The following is an 18622-nucleotide window of genomic DNA, read 5'->3' as shown; positions in this document are numbered from 1 at the left end:
ATCCCTATGTGGGTATCCATAGTCTATCAAAGGCTGAAGGAGTGATTTGTTTTATTTTCAATTTCTCAACTGTAAACTATGCTACACAAATGCCAAACTTACTAACTTTGCACTTAAGTGTGTAAAAAGTGGCAGTTTATTTATTTATTTTTTTTTTCTTGTAAATATCTATGTGAGGGCAGAAGCTGCCAGAAGCAGCTTATCCTGCCTTGACAGAGTTCAAAATAGACTTTGTAACAGTGAGGGATGGGCTTTTCTCTTCCCTGCAACCTCTTTCCCACAGAAGGGACGTTGCAAGCCTGTCTTTGTTTTCTCGCTATGTCCACAGCAAGTGCTCGACTGGCTCCAATCTCTGGTCCCCCCTCGCCAATCCTTTTCGAAAAATACCCGTCTGGCTGAAACCACTGTCAATAGTTTTTCCCACTCTTTAACTGTGCCTAAATCAAAATGTAGATTCCAGGAACAACGTTTCTTTCTTAGAACTGCACGCCTGTGGAACTCTCTTCCGTTTGCCTTCTTTCCCCAGCTGACTACAACTTAGTTGTCTTCAAGTCCAACATAAACAAATTCTTGATGACTTCCTCCCCCCCTTAAATAATCCAATCTACCAAATTTTCATTAATAACGACTACTACGATATTATCCCATTGATTACTGTACGTTCAATAACCCTTACCCTCGAGTGGCCTCAGGGCCTTGATAAGTAGTGACTCCTATGTTAAAAAAAAAAAAAAAAGTTGGGGGAGGGGTATCTCAATATTATTCATTCACCCCTTGGTTACATGCTAAATTGGAGTCCATCGACATTTCTTTCCCTATGATCGCCTTCATGTATACTTTAATTCTAAAATATCTGGTTTTTGTTTGTTTGTTCCACCACGAGGAGTATCACGTCAAAATCTTACCATACTGTCCAAATTTAATCTTCCTTTGAGCTCAGTAGAACTAAATCTGTCTTTCCCTTACTCTCTATCTGTGCCACGTAAAACTAAATAAAATTCCATGAGCAAAGCTTCTTTCCTATGGAACACAATGCCATGGAGCTGCTTCCCAGCTGACTATAACATGACCGTTTTCAAGTTAAATTTAAACAAGTTCTTGTTGAGCCGTCCCCTTAAATGATCAAATTCTACTCAATTTCCGCTATTACCGATCATCAGTGTTCACTCGCTAGCTCTTGCCCTTCAGTGGCCTCTATGCTTTGATAAAGAAAAAAAGAATTACATAAACAATTAAAAGCTAGACGGTTCATTACAAATTTGTTTAAATGTGCAGTTTGCTTGTTACATTATAATTTACTTCTTTTTTTTTCTCGCCAAACAGTGGCACAGAATCAAGAACCTGTGGATTGGACCTTTGCTCAGTTAGAATTATTGGAAAAACAAGGAATTGATCTGAGAAAAGATATGGAGCAAAGGTAAGTGAATGTCTTTGTTTGCTATTATTACTAGAACTAGGACAACAGCATATTCTTTTCATTGTTTTGACTCTCGAGTGTGTATCCGTTGATATCTTATATGCTTTTATATAGAGTGATGTGGTTCTCGGTTGATTAGCTGTGTCTAACTGTTTCGGATATATACTCGAGAGTCTAAACAATGAAAAGAATATGCTGTTGTTATAGCCCAAATTATTACTAGCAGGCCACTCGACATTGCCCGGTCATAAAATACACACAAATATATTTTACAGAGTAAAACGGTAAAAGTGTCACCCTAAAGAAAACAACACTACAGCTTTATTTTAAAACTCTTATTGGAAAAAATCAATTCAGGTAACTTGATTATGTAGTAGAGCTGACATCTATTCAATGTAGCCGCCTTCAGCCTCAATCAATCAATTCAGATAACTTGATTATGTAGTAGAGCTGACATCTATTCAATGTAGCCGCCTTCAGCCTCAATCAATCAATTCAGGTAACTTGATTATGTAGTAGAGCTGATATTTATTCAATGTAGCTGCCTTCAGCCTCAATCAATCAATTCAGATAACTTGATTATGTAGTAGAGCTGACATCTATTCAATGTAGCCGCCTTCAGCCTCAATCAATCAATTCAGATAACTTGATTATGTAGTAGAGCTGACATCTATTCAATGTAGCTGCCTTCAGCCTCAATCAATCAATTCAGATAACTTGATTATGTAGTAGAGCTGACATCTATTCAATGTAGCCGCCTTCAGCCTCAATCAATCAATTCAGATAACTTGATTATGTAGTAGAGCTGACATCTATTCAATGTAGCTGCCTTCAGCCTCAATCAATCAATTCAGATAACCTGATTATGTAGTAGAGCTGACATCTATTCAATGTAGCCGCCTTCAGCCTCAATCAATCAATTCAGATAACTTGATTATGTAGTAGAGCTGACACCTATTCAATGTAGCTGCCTTCAGCCTGAATCACTGCCTCAATAGGTGTCCAGAACTGGGAGCATGCCTTTTCCATAAGCGCCAGCAGGAGCTCGGTAAATACTCGGCGGATGACTGCGATTAGGCTGCCTTTGGTATTGTGGGAGGTCATGTTGGTGATGTTCTCGACATATAACCAAATGCAGTAGTCCAGCGGATTCAGGTCATAGAAAGAGAGGGTGCCCAGTCAGAGAATGGTACAAAGTCATAGCACTCTTTCTGAAGCCAAGCCTGAGTCTCTTTGGACTTGTGGACTGGCGCCGAGTCCTGTTGTCACACTCAGGGTCTGCCAGTAGCCACCTGATTGCACCAGGAGATTACCACACTCTTCAGCACATCCAGATACACTTTGATGTTGACTTTCAAGTTGACTTCAAAGATATGAGGTGGCATGATGTGGCCCTCACTTGAAACGACACCAAAGACCATAGCTGTGGCCAAGAACTTTGCACGTCCCTGTTATTCGTGGCAATTCAGCAATGCATTTTGAAGGTGCTGGCAATATTCCTGTTGTTATAACTTGCATCGGTAGAGAGCATGAGTTATACAGTGGTGCATCTCCGATCCTGATTGTTGAAGATTGTGTCACTTTTAGACACTATTGATATTTGTACATAACTGGCCAACTAGTAGATCTGCAACATCAAACGAAAACAGGTTTTCATCAAACGAAAATGGAATCCTATCATCTTTTCTAGGGTGACAGTTTTATCATTTCACCCTGTACAATTATTTTTAACAAGTAATAATAGTTTAAATGTAATGTAAACCAACATCTTGTTAACCTTTCCTAAGTATACCAAATAGTTGGCCCTTACGTCCAAGTGGCCTTGTTAGGAGTGAATGTGAGTTAAAAAAAAAAAAAATACTAACAAAACTGTGTTTTTGTCTTCGCAGGTTGTTGGCATTAGAGGAACAGTATCGTAAAGAGAAAGAAGAAGCTGATTTGTTATTTGAACAGCAAAGAAAGGTAAGTTTTTCAGATTTACAGATCCATTTGTGTTACCTTGAGCAAGGTTAGTCATGTGCTGTTTGGGAGGGGGTCATATTTTGATAGTTTTGGCCGATCTAACCTCTGACCTTATTCAAATGCATCATATCGAACTCTGAAATCTATATCGAATGTCAAACTAAACCCTTTATATGTTCCTGGGTTTAACTAGAAGATTCCCAAGTTCAAAAAAGATGCACTGAAGATTGTCAAAGCTTACATAAGCCGAAATATTGTGAAAATAACAATTAAGATGAGAATAGTAGTCTGAATGATCTACATAATGAATCATCATCTAAAAAGTTACAAAACACAAAATAAATGATTGTAATACAAGGTGACCCCCCCCCCCAAAAAAAATGGGCCCCAACTCTAATTAGGCCCCGTTTCTTAGTGTTTTAGCTTTTGTTTTTTTTTTAGTTACCCTGTATGAAGATTTATAATGCTCTATCGATGTCTCTTCTTTTAAGGATTATGAATTCCAAATCCATGCCCTACAAGAACAGGTGGAAAGGCATTCCATGATGTCCAGTTGCACTACCGAGGACTTGAACTATGAAGAAGAAACAGAAATGGGTCAGTAAACACTTTTTAATTATCATTTCCTTTTATTACCATACTAGCGGGGGTAACTGGCGTTGCCCAGGTGTTTGAAGGTGTGTATTGAGCAAAAAAAAAAAAAAAAAAAAAGTGGTGGCAAGCAGGCAGGCTCGAATCCGTACCGTGAAGGAGGAAAAGAAGGTGGAAAAAAAACAAACCAAAACGTGACGTCTTTGTTGTTTTGCTCATCGCCAAACCGGAAGTGACGAAGGTTTAAATTAAGGCTAGCCAATCGAAAAGAGGGGGATGACTTGCAAAAATATCGGCAAAAAGGCAACCCCTCCCTGTAGAAAAGCGCTCAGTTGAGGGTGAAGAAATTAATGTTTTTAGCCAATTTTCCGATATTTGTCATCCGAAGGGTCGAGCTTCAAAACAATACCAATCTCATGTAAATCTGTCGCCTCTGTCAAAAGTTTTACACATACATACATGCATTTAAACAGACAAGTGAGATTTATATTATAGACTAATGGGGGGGGGGGGGTTACCCGGCGTTGTCCGAATGTTTAGAGGTGTGTGTGTCGGGGGGATAATCAAAACATAAGAATAAGCGAAGTAAATATTTTTAAATATTAAATTATTAAATATGTTTTTATTTGTTTAAATATTATATATAAAAAAAATGTCAAAACTTAAAAAAATCGAAAAAAACACAAAAAATAATAACATAAGGCAAACGAACGATGTTAAATGTAAAAATCAGAAAAACCAAAAAAGAAAACGCAAATGTGATGAAAAAAAAACAGAAAAACGAACGTTGAAACGTCTTTAAAAAATCTGAAAAATAAAAACAAAAAAAACATAAAACGTGAAAAATGGCTTAAATAACTGTTTCAATATTAAAATTTAAAAAATCGAAAAAAAAAAGACATTTTATACCGTGATTCGAACTTAAAACCTTTAGATAATGAGGCCGACCTCTAATCAAGTGAGCTAAGATGACGTTGATGAAATTGGGTCGTTTTTTTTTAATATTTAAACTAAATCATGTTCCGACGTCATTTGCGCATGCGTAGAAGCAAACTTGTCATGAGAGGACGGTTTTTGCTACACCCTCCCTGTAGAAAACTGATGATTTTAGGGTGAAGGAATTAATGTTTTTAGCCAATTTTTCGATATTTGTCGGCCAAAGGTTCGAACTTTAAAATAATATCTATGTGGCGAAAATCCGTGGCCCGTGTCAAAAGTTTTTGCGAGACATACAAACACACACACACATTTTCGCTTTTATATATATAGACTAGCAGGGGTACCCGGCGTTGCCCGGGTGTTTGTAGGTGTGTGTGGTGTTAAATAAAAAAGAACCTGGAGGGGGGGGGGTAGGATCGAACCCAAAGCCCTGAAGCGAAGTTTGAAAATAAAATCGGCCAGCCAGAATGAGTTATTGAAAAATGTTTGAATTTATTTAAGTAAAAACCAAATTGACAGGTGCGCGCCTGGAAGTCGTCAATCGTTACGATGACGACGTAGGTTTGTTTGTTATAAGTGAAGTAAAAAAAGAAAACGTTTTAATTAAGCGGAGGGGGGGGGGTAATCAAAACATCGAAAAAAAAACACAAAAAAAACTAACGCAAGGCAAACGAACGATTAAAACAGAAAAATGAACACGTGAAAAATGGCTTAAATAAGCCCGTTTCGATATTAAAATTTAAAAAATCAGTGGGTACCCGGGTGTTTTTGGGTGTGTGGTCGGGGGTGGATAAGCGAAGTAAAAAAAAAAAACAGAAAAACAAACGTCACGTGAAAAATGGCTTAAATAACACTGGTTCAATATTTAAATTTAAAAAATCGAAAAAAAAAAAAAAGGAGACATCTCACACCACGATTCGAACCCAAAATGTTTAGATAATGAACCAACACGCTAATCGACTGACCTAACACGACGTACATGAAATTTGTTCAGTTTTTCAACGATTTAAAGTAAATCAGGTCATGATGTCATCTGGCGCATGCATAGAACCGCTCGTCGTCACGAGAAGACTGCTTTTGTTGACTCCCTCGAAAATTGTCGATTTCGGGGTGAAAAAATGAACGTTTTTGGCCAATTTTTCGAGCGAAGGATGGGGCTTTGATATGATACCGAGTTTGTGAATTTTCGTTGTGTCTGTCGAAAGTTTTTAGCAGACACACAAGCACACACACATACATACATACATACATTTTCGCTTTTATATAATAAGATTATAGCATGCATATAACCAATTAAAACACTTGTTATTTATAAGTTTAAATTTCATTTGAGAGAATGTACCTCCTATGATAATAAAACTAGTAGCTACATTGGTTTTACAACCACTACTCTATTTTGCTCTTTCACCATGCATCTTGTAAAGTTTAACCCAATTTACTAACATCTACAAAAACATAACTGCCCTCATCTTCACGTTATGGCAAATTTTAATTAATAACACTGAAATAATGCATTCTGAAACCAATTTAAAAAAAGTAACGCTTTTATCGATAGGCCCACGAGAGCACAGATGCTATAATGTGCAAACTAAGCTACTTAGAATGAAAGATGGTACCAATGAATCTCGCAAATCCGTCGAAAGCAAGGTTTTTATCTGACCCCCACTTCAAACAAAACGATATTTCTACACAAAATAATAGACGTTTTTTTTTCAAATTTTTTTGATATCTTTTGTTTGAAATCCTTCTTTCTAACGATGCCATGTTTGTGCCTGTACGATGCACATGACAATTTTTAGTGGACATACAAACACAGACATTTGCTCTTTATATAATAGATATAGATATATATATATATATGAGCTCTTTTGTCCCCCGTATCTTTTCAATTTCTCTTGAAGCTGTTACAGTGGACGTATTGAAATTTAGAATTTTACCATTTTCCAACATTTTTATATTAAAGTATCTTTTGTCTTATATTTCAAATTTCCTGTTTTCAGAATGTACTTGGAATGAACGTGAAAGAGAGTTAGCGGTATGGGCATTCCAAAAATGGAAATATCATCAATTTACATCCCTTAGGGTAAGTTTTTAAAAATTTTTTGTCATAACTCTTCCATTCATTCATTCTCCAATTCATTTCAACTCTATTTCCATGTTTTTCTTGTCCCCCGACAAAGGTGAGATTGCACCTAGTAATTCACTTCCGTTTGTTTGCACTTTTCTCGATATTGTATTTTTTTTTCATTTTGCACAACCATTAGTCATGGTGAAAGTAAATTTTTGCCAAAGCAGATTTTCCGAGATAACTCTGGCTGCCACCACCTAACGTCCATTTAGAGGTAAAATAGCCTCAAAATCGTTAGTCTGTTCATACTTTTCTCAATAACAACTCTTTGATATTTCTTAAAATTTTGCACAAACATTAATCATGGTGAAAGTAAATTTTTCACTAGTCAAAGGGGACCCTGCATACTCAGCTTGTTTGTTTCTTTTTCACTTATATTCACCTCAAATGTAAGGGGCTACTGTGAATTATAAACCATACCTACAAGGACACACTAAGTAGGGAATTGAGCAGCGAAATGTCTGTACACTTAAATTTCTGCATGTTAGTACAGTCGGGAAAGCAAGATACAGGGAGAGGATTCTGCTGCATGTCGGATTAATTAGATGTATTTACATCACAGGTATGTCAGTGCTAAGAGTTTGTCAAAGGTTTTATTAAAGTACTTGTAAAATAAGCACAGGGATGCAAAATTGTGGTGATGGAACAGTGGTTGGAGCTTAGTTGACATTGTGGCACTTGTTAGATTGGGAAAGAGACAAGTGTTGATGCATCGGTTTTGTTTTTATTAAATGTAAGGTAATTAAATGTTCATTTGTGTATGAGTACTGTTGTCACATCTGGGGTGCAGCTCCTAAGAGTACTTTTGCCTTGACAGAGTACAAAACCGTCTTCGCAATATAGTGGCCGATGATCTTTTCACCTCCTTACTCCATCTTTCTCACAGAAGAGACATTGTGGGTCTGTCTCTGCTCTATCGATACCTTTATGGTAGGTGTTCGACTGAGCTCCAATCTATGGCCCCTCCCCATAAAACGTTCCTAACAAATACTCACTTAGCTAAAACAACTGCCAACAACTTTCCATACTCCCTATCTGTGCCCCAAACTAAACGAAAATTCCATGAGCCAAGTTTCTTTCCTAGTGCTGTTCATCTGTGAAATGTGATACTGTTTGTCTGCTTCAAGACTGACTATAACATGGTTGTATTCAAGTCTAATGTGAATAAATTCCCATTGAGTTGATCATTTAGATAATCTAGCCCTACCCAAGTTCAATCGTGACTCATCTTATCTTGCCATCTACCTAACTCTTAACCCTTATCCTTGAAAAACAGATTAGTTTTCACTAATGTCTATATTACTTGTATATTTACATATAATGTTAAGTTGCATTTTGAAAAAACAAATTAACAAGTGAAACAGAGAGAAAATTTTATTTTAAACCAAACCCTGGAAAAATCATGGATTACATAGAAAAATGCAGGCATGAAAAGTAATATGGTTAAGATTTTAACATGGAAAAGTAAAAGGGCTAGTTAAAACTGGAAAAGAAAAAGACGAGATATTCTAGTAAAAAATATAATAAATTTATAACTTAAAATATTGCATTATTAATTAAAAATTGATTATATAATGTTAAATTGAATTTTTTTTAAAAATTCTTAATGCTGCAATATTTTAAGTTATAAGCTTATTATATTTTTTACTAGAATATCTTGTTTTCTTTTCCAGTTTTAACAACTAGTCATTTTACTTTTCTAAGTTTAATCTTAACCATATTACTTTTCATGCTCACATTTTTCTATGTAATATATTGCATAGAAATATGAAGAAGAGGTTTCCTTCTCACAGCTCTACCATAGTAGCCCAGCTTGTAAAGATACCCGGCAGCAGACACAAACTTGTGTTGCAATGTCAGAGGCTTTACACCAAGGATCCTCTTCAACAGGTCTTTCAGAGGTCCTGGGGTGACCTGGATGAGGTTTTGTGTTCTTAGGAAGACCGAAAGATTGGTCGAAAATTGTTCTTGAAAAAAAAAGTTTTTAATTTTATTTTTTTCATAACATTTTGTAAGCCTGCACATCATTAATAGAAAACGAATAATATATATATATGAGCAAACAGTTAATAAAACATGTTAAAAAACACTTTGAAATCAGTTAAAAACATATTTAATCTGAAAAGGAAACACTAGATAAGTGGATAGTCCTTAATCCGCGGAGTTTCGAAGAAATACTTTCCTTCTCATCAGAGGGTAGGAATTAGCAAAATACGGGATCGGATTTTGCATGCAAAAGTATTTGATGAAACAACAAGTAAGTCAAAGATCTTATTTGATAACAAAAAGTGAAGCAGAGGAAATATGGTGAAGAAAAAGGTGATTACACGTGAATGGATAGTCTGGTGGAAGGTAAATAATCCAGTGATGGTAAAATCCAAATATATAACTTCAAGGAAGTTAATTGAATTTCCATTTGCACAAGTAAAATCCAAGGAAATCCCGTAATTGGAAGATGATCCAAAATAATCCAAAAGCAGAAATCCATGGAATAATTCACAAAAATGTGTACAAGGAATAAAGAACAGATTCCAATAATATTAATATTAATTAATATTATATATATATATATATATCTATATAAATAAAATGAACTCATTTTTTCCCGTCTGATTTTGACATTAATAGGATTAAAAATCAAGATATTTCATGCAAATATAATATGCACAAACGGCAGAACAATATCTGAGGTGTGTTATAGGCTTATTATTTCTCAAATTCCTCGATAATCTTAGATTTCTATACTTTTTCTGCTGAGAAGTCACGGCCAAAATCGGTTAGGATCAATGGAAGTGGTAAAATATTTTCTCTCTAATAAATTCCTCCTCCCCCTGCCACCACTTAACACCGTTTGGGGATCATTCACAAGGAACAGTTGAGAAGAGAACACCGGTTTGGCTTCGTAGTTCTTTCATGTGAAGTTATTTAAAATCACTAAACTAAGCTGCAGTGCTCTGTGGCGTAGTGGTTAGCGTGCTGGACAATTCACATTATATTTTCACGTTCGCGCCGACCTACCGTAGTCGTTTTTTTTTTTTTTTTCCTAAACAATTGGAATGGACTTTTCTTGGTGGCCGAACTGTTAACGTTGCAGATGTTTGTTTTTTTTTTCACACTTTATTTTCCTACTTTTACTCATGACTCCGGGTTTGATCCTTCCTACTTACCTACCATAACATTTTTTAAAACTCCCCCCTGTCCCGGAAACAAACACTCGGGCAACGCCGGGTACCCCCGCTAGTATATATATATTTAAAAGAGTGTAACCATCAACAACTGTGTGTTTTTCAGCCTTTTATCATATTTTTATTTTAAAATATTTTTATAACACGTTTCAAGCTTTGTTTCCAATAATATTAATAAAAGAAAAATAAGATATGCTTTTCCATGTTTGCTCGTATTATCAGCTCTATCTCCTATTTGGTTTTATCAAGCTTTTACATCTGGCTGAGATAACTTTATAAATATTAATTCTTTAATATTTATAATATGCTTTAATTTTACCATCTTGGATCATTTTGGTAAATTTAATTGTAATTTTTATTTTATATATATATATATATATATATATATATATATATATATATATATATATATATATACTAGCAGTTCAGCCCAGCTTTGCTCAGGCCCTATGTACTATTACTAACTTTATGTGCATATTATATATATATATATATATATATATATATATTAAAAAGTTTGACTCATGTCCAGGTAACCTACATCTAAAATTTCAAATGTTTAGACCCAAAATTGACGGAGGAGTTTGGTAGAATCTGTAAAGGTTAATTCTTTCAATTTTGGCAGCCAATTTTGCTCAAAAACTGATTAAAAAGCTTGCTGCATGTCTGAATAACCTTTATGTAAAATTTCAAATGTTTAGAACCAAAATTGGCTGAATAGTTTGCTAGAAACTGCAAAAGTCAAGTCTTTTGAAGTTTGACCCCTTAGTAGCCAAATTTTCGGTCAAAAACCAATTAATGTAAAATTTCAAATGTTTAGACCAAAATTGGATGAGAGGTCAAAGTTTTAAAAAATTTGACCCCAATTTTGACCCCTTAACATTTATTGTTTTGGGTTCAAATAAAGTTAGAAAGTTTGATCCATGCCCAAGTAACCTACATCTAAAATTTCAAGTTTTTCAACCCAAAATTGGTGGAGTAGTTTGGCAGTTTTCAAAGATCAAATCATTGAACTTTGATCTCTTGACAGCCAAATTTCTGGCCGAAAACCAATTAAAAAGATTTTCCCAAATCTCAATACCCCTTATGTCAAATCTCGAGTCTGTAGACTGAAAATTGACAGAGTAATTTGGTAGGGAAAGACAGACAGACAGACACACAGACAATTTCACTTTTATATATATACTAGCATTTCAGTTCAGCATTGCCCGGGTTTTTGGAGGTCTATGTTAAGCAAAAAAAAAAAAAGAAAAAAAAAGCGGTGAATTTTTTTAACTTTGACCCCTATTATGACCTCTTAACATTTATTATTTTGGGTTCAAATCAAGTTAGAAAGTTAGATCCATGTCCAAGGAACTTGTATAAAAAATTTCAAGTGCTTATACCCAAAATTGGCAGAGGAGTTTGGTAGAGTTCTTAAAGGTCAAACCGTTAAACTTTGACCGCTTACCAGCCAAATTTCTGACCGAAAACAGATTACAAAGATTTTCCCAAATCTCAGTACCCTGTATATCAAATTTCGAGTTTGTAAACTGAAAATTGAGTTTATTGCCTAGGAAAATGTACACAGACACACACACACACACACACACACATGTTCACTTTTATATATATATATATATATATATATATAGACTAGCATTTCAGCCTGGCATTGCCCGGATGTTTGGATGTGTATGTTGAGCAAAAAAAAAAAAAAAGAAAAGTGGTAGTAGGAAGGCAGGCTCGAATCCGTACCGCAAAGGAGGAAAAGAACGAGGTAAAACCTAACGTTTATGCTGTTACGACCACCGCCAAACAGGAAGCAACATTTTTTAAAATTAAGGCTAGACAATCTAAAGGAGAGGATAGCTTAAAAAAATATTGGCGAAAAAGTGCCCCCCCCCCTTGAAAAGAACCTAATTGAAGGGGAAGATATTAATGTTTTTAGCCAATTTTTTTGATATTTGTCGTATGAAAGGTCAAACTTTAAAATGATACTGATCTTGGTAAAATCCGTCGCCTCTATTGAAAGTTTAAGGCAGACATGCAAACAGACATACATACATACATTTATATATTGGTAACTAAAAATTTTCGACCCAAACTGATGAAAAAGCCTGCCCTATCTCTGAATACCCTTTATGTAAAATTTAAAATATTTAGACCAGAAATTGTCTGAGTAATTTGGAAGAGACCGCAGAGATCAATTTTTTTTATAACTTGGACCCCTATTATGACCCCTTAAAATTTATTGTTTTTGGCTCAAATCAAGTTATTAAATTAGATCCATGTCCAAGGAACCTATATCTAAAATTTCAAGTGCGTAGACCCAAAATTGTCGGCGGAGTTTGGTAGCGTTCTCAAAGGTCAAATCGTTGAACTTTGACCCCTTAATCGCCAAATTTCTGGCCAAAAACCGATTACATCGATTTTCCCAAATCTCAGTACCCTGTATATCAAATTTCGAGTCTGTAGACTAAAAATTGACAGAGTTATTGCGTAGGGAAATGTACACAGACACACACACAGACACGTTCACGTTTATATATATGTATAGATATACTCTTGTTTGTACACCTTCAAGAATTTGAGAAATGTTAAAATTGTTCCTGTTTTTATATAAATTGTTTGAAATTGTCTGAAAATTACCCAAAGTGAATGGATAAAGTTGAATATTTCTAATCATGTGTTTTTTTTCCATGTTTTTTTTTTTTCTTTTTTTTTTCTAGGATGACCTCTGGGGAAATGCCATATTTTTGAAAGAATCCAATGCCATCAGTGTAGAATTACACAAAAAGGTAACGCCTTTACACTTTTTTTTTGCACGTCTCTTTTGAATTTCTATGCAAAATTTCATTTCATGCCTACAGTTTGGATATGATGAAGGGAATTCTTTTTAGGCACATGGATGCTACAGTACATTAAAATCTGGTAACAAGTTCTTGGAATTATCTGTAAGAAATTTGGGTACTCCTGCAGTATTTTACCCACCGATTTCACGATCTTAGCCGAGCGTTGATCGACATCCGTCGGAAAACGCCAGAACATGGCGAGCGGTACGATACTCTATCAGCCAATCAGGGCGCTTCAAACGAACGCGCAGCAGACGAATAATTTTCATTGAAATTACACACATAGCGTTTCATTTCAGTTATTTTATTGTTCAAAGTAAAAATACACAGCCTTTCATTTCAGCTATTTAATTTAGCTAAAAAAAAGCTATCGGAAAACAAAAATGAACCAAAAAAAAATATTCAACAAAATAAATTTATTTTACTTTTTTACAAAAAAAAAAGAAAAAGTAGAAAATCTTCCAGTCGGAACTAAAGATAAACAGTAATTGTTGTCCCTCCCCCCCCACCCCTACAAACATTACTGAAAAAAAAAAAAAAAAAACATTGTTGTTACTGTTTAATAACGTTTTGTTAAAAACAAACAAAAAAAAACATTGAAGTGTTTATTACTGTTGCTTACCCCCCCCCCCCCCAAAAAAAAAAGCTATCGGAAAACAAAATGAACCAAAAAAAAAAAAATATTCAACAAAATAAATTTATTTTACTTTAAAAAAACTTATGGTAAGTGTTTGTGATTTATTTTATCCAAATTTTTTGTATTAATTTTATCCATTTTGTTGTGTGTGTAATATCTTTTCCTTGTAATGTTGTTGATATTCACATACTTTTAGCGTTCTTGCACCGTAGCTCCGAATTCTCGGCTTTCGTCGGCGTTAACGCCGAAAGCGTTCGTCAACGCTTGGCTAAGATCGTGAAATCGGTGGGTAAAATACTGCAGGAGTACCGAAATTTGAAATAACAGACAAGAATGCCTTTAAAATCACGTTTAAAATGCAAATGTCTACTTACATTTAAAAGTCACTTTATGTGCCTGAGTCTTTTCCCTATTGTTATGCGTGAGCAGATTGTGTTGATGTCAGTACGAGAGTTTTATTTCAGTTTTATTTTAATCAATAATTTTTGAAATTGGTTTTATTTTAAGAATTATTGAAAACACTTTAAAATTTTATCAAACTATTTGTGGGAATATGTGGATGATACGTCTTTTATGATGTTTGAAATTTTATTTTGATTTCAATAATTTTATTTTTAGACTTTCATGAACATATTTATTATGTAAATTCAAATAGAAATTTATTTTTAAAATTTAAAAAAAAAAAATGTCTTTTTTATAATTTCATAAACATATTTCTTATAAAATTTCAAATAAAATAAGAACTTTTATTTTTTCAAATTTTGTTATTATAAGGCAAATAAAAACTAATTGAGTTATAATTTTGTTCAGTTTTATTATATATTTTTCGATAATGTCTCTTTCTTCTATTTTATTTCAATAATTGCTTCACAATAGAAATACTAAAGAATAATAAAAGTGAAGGAACTGATTTGCTTTGTCACCGTTTCCGGTATCACTACACCGGAAGTTAGGAAGTATGTTAGCTGACTGTAGCTGCAATGTCTAAAGCAAAAAAAAAAAAAAATCGGCAACACCTGATGCAATCCTCTACCTAAGAATCAAAGTACGGTAGCCCAATCTGAGGAGTTACTGCTCAGAGGTGTCCTTCTTTGCTTTGACAGGTGTTATGCACGATACAATTGAGAGTCAGTTAAAATGCATGATAACAAGATCCCTCGCCCACTTCCGTGATTAGATTTTTATTTGATCAAGGAAAAGCAAACAGGATGCCACGTTTGTTTTTGCGTATTTATACATTAATTCTATATACTCACTATTCTATACTATGTGTAGGTGTTGGATATGACCTTAAACTATATCCAGTGGTGAGGCCCCAGCTTGCGGGCTTTGGAGAGTGTGGAGCCATCCTTTAATTGCCATTGCTCCCAGGTCCACTCTGACCCGGAGTGGTAGTACATGTTAGGGTCCCAACTATGGCTTAAATAGAAACTGACTTGAAAACAACAAATATATTCTATTAAAAACTCTTTCTTCAAAATCTTTGGATGCAGCATTAAATAACCTGAAAAGGGTTGATATGCCGTAAAACAACCAACCAACCAACAGGTAGTCTAGTATCTAAATAAAGTTAAGACTATATTGTATTTTTTAAACACTTCGATGATGAGTATTTTATTATCTGAAATTTATAACAAAAAATTTATATTTATATATATATATATATATAATGATTTTTGATAAAATACTAGACTACCCGTGACCCGTTAAAAAGATGACTTGCAGAAATGCCGTTGCTTTTTAACCTCCCATGAAGGTTGTTTTTAATGTGGGGGAAAAGCAGTTCTCTCAAAAAGGGGGGAGCTCTGGCAGTATCCAAATAAATAGTAATCGTCTCAGTATGAAGAGTTTCCCCTACATTAACTAAGGACCAATTACAGAACAGATACTACCCGTCCGGAAAGCCAGGCGTTTGCATTTGAATAGTTTCACTTTATTTATACGAAAATGACAAACAAACAACCAAATATTGGTTTTGAAAAGAGAGTATTTTAATTAACTCTTCTTTGTTGTTGTCTATTATATGAATCTATTTGGTCCCCTCCCCGAAAAAACTATTAATAAAATAATATTGGCACTTAATGTTGGAAATTTGAGATTTTATTAAAAACTAGACTACCCGTGACCTATTGGGTCAATATGTTATATTAGCTATGGAATTAATATATGAGCGTGACACTTGTGACAAAGAAAATAGTTGTTTTGTGACATAACAGAAACATTTCTATGAAATTATATTAAAATGAAAAAAGAATATAGATAGATTTCTATGAGTCGTTCTGTTTATAATTGTTTATTTTTGAAAAAAAAAAAAAAAGAACTTATAGCCATTGAATTATAAGTGGTTTGCCATATGTGCACTGAACAGATACCATAATCCTTAAAGTTAAATTCCAATTTTGATATATCTTTTAATTTAAACGCGAAAAAAACAAAAAAAACAATTGTGACGCCAAAACGTACATAGTAAAAGAATACGTTTTATTGTTGATTATTTATTTGTAACGCAAATTAAAAAAAAACATTTCCGGGGTTATTTATTTATGTCGGTAGTGTAGAAGAAAATTTACGAATGTTTTTTTAAGAAAGTTGTATTAAAAAATGGAGAATAAATTAAAAAAAAAATGAAGGTAGTGGGTAAATCGCAGTTATAAAATGCTCTTATTGTTGTCAACGGGTTAAAGTAAATTTATTTTTAAGAAAATTGCGTTAAAATAACTTAAATGAATGATGTAACAAAAATACAGAGAGTATTAACAATTGTTATTTGGATAATTTAAACACCAAAAAACAAAATTGGGATGCTGAAAACGTACACAGTAAAACAATATGTTTTATTGTTGCATTGATTATTTGTTTATGTTCACACGCGAAACTGGTAGTTGTAAACCGGCTGGTGGGTTACAACACCCATTACAAGATCATTTGAGTTTTATAATTATATAGATTTGCATCTTAAACGTGGTTTCATGGTATTTTATTTGTTTATTAAAAATTTATATTCAACACTGCTAATAGCATTGTAATGGTTTAGCTTTTTCAGGCAATTGTCAGTATGAAAACAAAAAAGCCTGAAGAAGCTAAGCTGGTAAAATGTTATTGCTGAAACATGTCTGCAAATATGTAGTTAAAAGTTGATATGAATAAAAATTCATACTAAATATACAGCTCTACTTGTTATTGAGCACTATTAATAAACACAGTAAGATTTAACTCGTGTGAACAAAACTCTACGGAATTACTGTATACAGTTTTGATATCAGAAATTGACATTTCGGTTAAAGAGAAGAAGTTCACTTGGTGATGGTTTCTAGTTTTGAAATTAGAAATTGTCAAGCAATGTTTGTCAAAAAAACAAAAAAAAGTTACCTTTTTAGGTTTGATTTTTTTTGTTTTTCTTTTCTTTTTTTTAGAGGGAGAGTAACAAGCAATAATTTGTGTTCATTTTATTTTTTTCGTGAAGAAAAAAAACTTTTTTTATAATTGAAAAGTCTTATGTACATCTTATTACAAATAATCAAATCCAACTTTTATTTTTTAATTGTGATGTTTTTTTTTATTAAAAATAATCAAATCAAGTGTTTTGTTGGTTGGGGGGGGGGTTCTTATTTAGGCGATTAAATGTGAGTTTACTGTTGAATAATCCAGATCCCTTGGAGTGACATCAAACAAAAGTTGGTTACAAGTCCGGAAGCAGAGGCCCGAGAGATGACGTTAAAGGAGGTCAAATAGAGTTCCCAGAGATTCGGTCAGAGAGATTGACCTACATTTTAAGATAATGCATGTTGGAATATCTACGTCATCTGAGCCAACAAAAGAGATGGCAGACAATAAAGAAGAGAGTGACCACAAGAGGAGAGTGACCATGACGATGAGAAGTGACATTCTTCCCCCAGCTATGCATGCCATCCCACTCGTCAAAACTGTCATCCGAAAACCTAAAAGGTTATATTTTGAATATTTTGAATAAACAGCTGTGTATAAATCAAGAAATGACAAAGGTTGATTTTTGGTCCCCCCGATTTATCGGAGAGACACCTATGTTTTCAGTGGCGTCCGTTATTCCGGACGATTGCCAGATAACCGTCCATTAGTTTTTCCTGAAACTTTGCCACAAATTGTATTTCATTAAATAGATGTGCACAGTAAAAAAATTTTTTTTTTTTGCGAAAATTCCTGTTGCATCTCCAGGGGCTCAAAAGAGGTCAAAAATGCCTCAAAATGGCCAAAAATGACACGTTTTACCCCATAACTTTTGATCCATCCATTAGATTTTTTTAAAACTTGACCAAAATGTGAAGCCCATTATTCAGTATGGATGACCCTGGCAAAATTCTGATTTGTATCCCCGGGACTTTCAGTGCTAAAAATGCCCCTTTTTGTAGCTCTTTTTTTCATATTTCTCAACAAAAACTGGCAAAAAATGACAAAAAATGTCTGACTATATAGTGGTTTTTCATGATGGTCAACTCAAATATGGTTTTTCATGATGGTCAACTCAAATATGGTTTTTCATGATGGTCAACTCGAATATACATGTGTTAAGGCCTTTAACCATTTACACTGGGATTTGGCAAAAATGCCCAAAATGACCAAAATTGATACTTTTTGACCCATAGCGTTTGATCCAGCCATTAGATTTTCCTGAAACTTGGCCAAAATATAGAGGCCATTATTCTTAATATAAATTCAGTATGGGTGACCCTGGCAAAATTCTCGTTCACATCCCTCTGGGACTTTTAGGGCTAAAAGACATGGAGCTCTTTTTTCATATTACTCAAAAACTTGATATGTATGCCTATATAGTGGTTTTCCATGGTGCTGAATTCAAATACACATATCTTAAGGTGTGAAACGGCACCATTTTTCCATTTTCACAGGTATTCGGCATTCCCAGGAGCTCCAAAGGGGTCACAAATGCCCCAAAAT

At 34.1% G+C, this 18622-nt stretch overlaps 1 protein-coding gene across 50 annotated transcripts in view; it reads left to right on the top strand.

The window, feature by feature from the left end:
- The window catches only part of LOC145269265 (kinesin-like protein unc-104), a 649720-nt gene that overhangs the window by 396548 nt on the left and 234550 nt on the right, over window positions 1–18622 (top strand). For all 50 annotated transcript variants that reach the window (XM_080124920.1, XM_080124904.1, XM_080124897.1 and 47 more), the window contains 5 exons: window positions 1324–1417; window positions 3307–3379; window positions 3871–3976; window positions 6910–6992; window positions 12934–13002. In XM_080124920.1, the coding sequence (XP_079981046.1) occupies window positions 1324–1417; window positions 3307–3379; window positions 3871–3976; window positions 6910–6992; window positions 12934–13002 (425 nt within the window). The remainder of the gene's footprint in view (window positions 1–1323; window positions 1418–3306; window positions 3380–3870; window positions 3977–6909; window positions 6993–12933; window positions 13003–18622) is intronic.

The sequence above is a fragment of the Euprymna scolopes genome, chromosome 45, assembly GCF_053919585.1.
Source record: "Euprymna scolopes isolate OS-2025 chromosome 45, ASM5391958v1, whole genome shotgun sequence".
NCBI classification, from domain to species: Eukaryota; Metazoa; Mollusca; class Cephalopoda; order Sepiida; family Sepiolidae; genus Euprymna; species Euprymna scolopes.
This window is presented reverse-complemented; position numbering and strand designations above follow the sequence as displayed.